Genomic DNA, 5,232 nt, shown 5'->3' with positions numbered 1-5,232 from the left:
AATCTTCCACAAACTATTATTTTTTATTATTGAGAGATTTGTACCAAACAGTACTTTCAAATTACTTATACAAAATCTTGTCCAATAAACACTTTAAAATTAATAATAGTTTGTGGAAGATTAGTTTTGAAGTATTTATTGGAGAAGATTTTAAAATATGCTTTAAAAAATGATTAATATGTGATTTACTTTTTGTACATGTATGTGTAAAAAGAATTACTATTGAAAGATTTGAAACGAACACTTTATGGACTCTCCACTGAACACTTAAATTTTAATCTTCCACAGATCATTTATATTTTAATAAAAAACTTTGATAGTGTTGAATACAAATTTGGGTCAATTGAAATGACTCCAAATGAAGAGATGCCACTGAAACAAGAAGGTACCCAACCAGTGGGTCCTCTTTCCTAGTCTAGTCTTTTCCACCACCTATGATTCGCTTCGTACCTGACACAAGATACAAATCACCAGAGAGCCCAAGTGAAGTGTGACAGGCCAGATACCTAAAAATATTTTTTTATATATTAGTAAATAGCTGTATACAATGTAAAAGTTCCAAGATTCTCCTGCAACCTGAGCGGCACCGGAATCCATGTCAAATTTCACTAATCCTATAATGGTCGTAAGATAATCCTATAATTCTAGCTAATCCTAACAGAGATTAAGTATAATTATAATCCTATACTTCTAGGTAATCCTAAGAGAGTAAGTATATGGTTTTCTATAGTAGAATGGAAATAAAAATGAAAATGGATTTGGATTTTTTTATAATCTATGATATGGGTGATCTGACTACTCTGTACTCTACAATGTCATCATCAATATGAGCAACTGTCTATATTGCCCTGAATTGTAGAATGAGGCTTGCCCTCCTGCAAGCATTCCAGAGGAGGAATAATGAGAGTCTGAGTAGATCCATAAGCATTCCAGCAAAAGGGATTCTCAATCATCTGGCCCTGAGCCGGAAGAAGTTCTATATTTGCCAGAGTAATATTCGTACAAGGAATGGTGTCGCTGCATGCAAAGTGCATGGCGGGGCTCTTCACGTCATAAGTTCCACGAATGCCTCTGTAGGCAATATCAGATACGTACACTGCCATTGTCGCATTGTGACATCCCTTGCTAAAGCAGTAAAACTGATCGATTATGATCGGATTTCTCACATTCTCCACGTACACGTTGTCGAAGGTCACTCCAGAGACCGATCCAAGCCCGCCCTAAAAAACCCAGAGTTAAAATTCAGTTACCCATTTTTGGAGTTAGCTCAGATTTGATTGTTATATTTGGACCCAATTGCTATTTTGTAAGTACCTGCCATGTCTTGATTCGAAGGCCATTGTCTGAGTTCAGAATGACGACGTCGCTGACACTTATGTTGCAGACACACCCTTGTGAATTGTGATTCCCCAGTCCTCCAATGCTGATTACCATGAATGCAGAACATGCGCGGAAGATTAGTGTTTTCATTAGTGAAGGGTTTATCAGAGTCTTAGAATGATTAATGTTTCATTAGTGAAGGATTTATGAGAGTTTAGAATGATTGGAGACAAGGCATAAAACAAAATGTGGAGTGGAGGAAGAGATACCTGATCCCGTGACTTGGCCCACATGTCACATTTCGTATGTCAACGTTGGCTGCACCAGAAACAATTGATATGCAGTCATCACCTGTCAATCAAAGTCACGGGTCAGTTTCTTTTAGTATATAACTACCACCACTCATTTGGGATTGACTGCTTGGCTGTTAAGTATTCCATCCCTCTCTTGAGGGAGAGGGAGGAGTAATTCTGTGGGCTAACTTCATAAGTATGTAGGGGGTTTGTGTGGAATATTGTATGGATGGGTCAAAGTTTGGAGGCATCATTCATTGTGCAGTTTATCACAATATTAACAATTGAAATTCATTTACCTATCTATAATTAAGATTTGGAGGTATGACAATACCAACAATTGAAATGTCATATGAACTAACCACTTACTAATCTACAACTAAGGTTTGGAGGCATCACTCATGACACAACTTACCACAATAACAACAATTAGAATATTGTATGAACTGAATATTTACCTATCTACAACTAAGATTTGGAGGTATGACTCATGACAGGGCTTACCACAATACCAACAATTGAAATATTATATAAGATCATCACTTATCAATCTACAACTAAAACTTGGATGTGTGACTCATCATGCAACTTACCACAATACCAACAGTTGAAATATCATATGAACTGACCACTTATCTATCTATAACTAAGAGTTGGAGGTATGACTCATCAAACAGCTTACCGCAATACCAACAAATGAACTAACCGCTTATCTACCTACAACTAGAGTTTGAAGGTATGACTCGTTGCACAACTTGCCACAGATACCAACAATTGGAATAGTGTAGTGCTCACCAGTGGAAATGGCTGAGTTGTATATTCCAACAGACTGACTGCCCGAGACGTGTATGCCATCAGTGTTGGGACTCAATGCAGGAGTGTTGATGATTATATTGTCGATGACAACTGATTTGCTGTAATCGAACCTCAAGTGCATCTGTGGACTGTTTCTGATCCTCAGGTCTCTTAGAGTCACGTTGCTGCTGTCGAAGAATTTTATGGCCTTTGGAATATACCACAAAAACAAAATAGAAGTATTAATATGATTGAGTTACCAAAGTTTTTTGGACTTCAATATTCAGATGTTTATACTTCCAACAAAAAAAAATGGAGCTGCTTACTGTGGGACTTTCGCATGGCCCAGGCAATGTTGTCCCGTTTGGTCCCTAAGGTTGTCAAACAAGAAATGTCAAAAATACTGAACAGTTAGCTAGTTTTTTGACAGAATATAAAATTTTATATTGAAATGCCTATCAGAGTAAACAGCATCCTTTCTGTCATTTTGATACTTTCAAAAACAATGTGCAGACTGTTTAAGACAAAATGACAACAAATCATTACTTTGTGTGGCTTGCATGGAAGATCCCACCACTTCTGTCCATTCCCATCAATGAGGCCCTTTCCTTGAAGAGTGAAATTTTGTAACTTGTAAAACACAATCCAATTCAGTTTACTAGAATTCTCATTCCAGCAATCAGGGCCATCAGGGGCAAGCAGAACACCATCCACCTTCAATTCAAAGCAATGCACACATAAATGAGCTTCTAATACAATAAACAACCCAACAAGCAATTTCTTTATTCTTGAACACATTCATCCATCTCACCTGAAAACTAAGACCACCTTTGCAGGGCCCAGAGAAAATGGTAGATTGTATCATGAAAGAGTAGCCTTGAGGAACCTCAACGACTGCTGATTCAACTTCACACGCTGCTTGCCACGCCAATTGAAATGCCTGAACCAGAAAGAACAAATCGTCATAAACTTTATCTCAGATATACAGTTACACTAATCATTTAGTTCACAAGTTCATCTCACATCAGTCACCCATCTACTTCAAACTACCCACCGATAAAAAGAAAAGTTTAGCTGGCATGAGTAAATATTCAAAAGATTGTTGTTGGAATCAACTGTGCAAGTTTTGCATCGACGTGTAAGATCACTTTCTTATTTCTTATTTCTAATATTGAATTGCCTAATATGATTCAAAACATTGATACAAAATCATACACAATTGATTCCAAAAACCATCTTTCATCTTCGACAACAGTCAATTCAATCCAACACCTTTGCCCATCAGTCATACAAACCCATAAAGTGTCAGTAAACTAAAGGTGAACAGAAAAAGAGATGCAATTACTTATCACCTCTGTATCATCTGTGACTCCATCTCCAACAGCACCATAGTATTGCACATTAAAAATTTGATCACAATCATCAGAAGAAGAATCATTGGCAAAACTTTGAGACGGAGGTTCACTAGAACTCAAAACTCTAGCTGCATTGCAATCTCTAACTGAAGAAAGCAGGCAAACCAAAGCGAATACCAAAAAGAGACATCTTGAAGAAAGCAGAGCATCCGTTGTCTGGAGTTTAGCCATGAGGACAGAAACAACTGGTATGGCTGCCAGTGCCAGGTAATAATACTCCTGAGCTTTGGGTATTAGGCAGAAAGAAGCATTAAATAGCAGTGGCGTACATTATGAATGATGCTCCATCACAACTTCTGTCGCCGTCTATTGTGGATGTATTTGAAGTAAAATATTGGTAGCGCACTAACAGTACCTAGCAGTTCAGGTGGCACTTGGTACCCGTGCTCTTTGTCATTTAAAGAACTCGCTTTTCATTCAGTGCCTGACGTGTTATAAAAGCAGGAGGGGCCGCAGCTGCTCTAGACTGCCGCCATCTGCATACGTGTCACCACTGACCAACAGTTTGCGTTGCATGTGACTTCACGAGACCAGAAACATATGCTTACTTCTGCAATTTTCTAATATTCCTCGAATACAACTCGAATTCGCTTTTTATCCTCTAAACCGGAGATCTTGCTAAGCCTGTCTTTTTATTTTTATCGTTATATATTTTGTGTTTTCTTCAACAAGTAGCATTATTCAACATAGGTAGGTGCCATTATTAGTGAGCTAGTTTCCATGGATGCTTAAGACTTAAACATACTAAGAATTCATTATTTAAATTTAACTGTTCCTTTTCCAATTAAAACATGTAAATAATGTTAGGAAAGCAAACCAAAAATCTAACACTACAACATGATTTTAATAATGACAGTTTGAAATTCCTTAAAATCCAAGAACATTAATTAATTCTTAGGTATGTTTAAGTCTTAAGCATCAATGGAAACTAGCTCACTAATAATGGCACCTACCTATGTTGAATAATGCTAGTTGTTGAAAAAAAACACATAAAATACATAATAATAAAAATCAATGCATTTGTAATATAAATAATAATAATAAAAAGACAGATTTAGCAAGATTTTCGAAATGGAGAATTATATTTATATAAATTTTATTTTATATATATGAGATGTGTATGTATATTTTTCTTATAAATATTTTCTAGCTCTTTTCTTTCTTTTATACACACACACACACACACTCATCTTGAATGTTTTTTATATTAAACAACAACAAACAAGGGTGTTGTCTCTAATACATCCATAGCCAAACAACGCCAAGAACTAAAAAATCAGCACAATCACAACAAAATAATACCAAAAACAGCTAGTTAAGCAACAGTTCACAAGCAGTGGTACACACTCATCTTGAATGTTAAAAAAAAAGAAATTTCAATTTAAAATAAAACAATTATATTTTTTAAA

The 5,232-nt window shown here is 36.1% G+C and overlaps 1 protein-coding gene across 1 annotated transcript; it reads right to left on the bottom strand.

The window, feature by feature from the left end:
- Nucleotides 1–272: 272 nt before the first annotated feature.
- Nucleotides 273–4,303, bottom strand: LOC131066854 (polygalacturonase At1g48100-like). The gene is made up of 8 exons (XM_059210808.1): nucleotides 3,761–4,303; nucleotides 3,220–3,348; nucleotides 2,955–3,122; nucleotides 2,735–2,779; nucleotides 2,409–2,616; nucleotides 1,590–1,671; nucleotides 1,315–1,423; nucleotides 273–1,220 (listed from the first exon to the last, which is right to left on the bottom strand). The coding sequence occupies exons 1-8, from the start codon at nucleotides 3,992–3,994 to the stop codon at nucleotides 822–824; spliced, it is 1,374 nt and encodes a 457-aa protein (XP_059066791.1). The 5' UTR covers nucleotides 3,995–4,303; the 3' UTR covers nucleotides 273–821.
- Between the last annotated feature and the right edge of the window lie 929 nt (nucleotides 4,304–5,232).

Source organism: Cryptomeria japonica, chromosome 8 (assembly GCF_030272615.1).
Source record: "Cryptomeria japonica chromosome 8, Sugi_1.0, whole genome shotgun sequence".
Lineage (NCBI taxonomy): Eukaryota > Viridiplantae > Streptophyta > Pinopsida > Cupressales > Cupressaceae > Cryptomeria > Cryptomeria japonica.
Note: the sequence above shows the minus strand (reverse complement) of the source record. Positions and strands in the feature narration are given on the sequence as shown.

What these genes read in the sequence shown, in the direction of transcription:
- LOC131066854 (XM_059210808.1), bottom strand. Translation starts at nt 3,994, where the DNA reads ATGGCTAAACTCCAGACAACGGATGCTCTGCTTTCTTCAAGATGTCTC. An exon ending in CAACTCAGCCATTTCCACTG is followed by an intron (nt 1,672 to 2,408) that starts GTGAGCACTACA and finishes TTTGATTGACAG; the next exon opens with GTGATGACTGCATATCAATT. An exon ending in TTCGAATCAAGACATGGCAG is followed by an intron (nt 1,221 to 1,314) that starts GTACTTACAAAA and finishes TGGGTTTTTTAG; the next exon opens with GGCGGGCTTGGATCGGTCTC.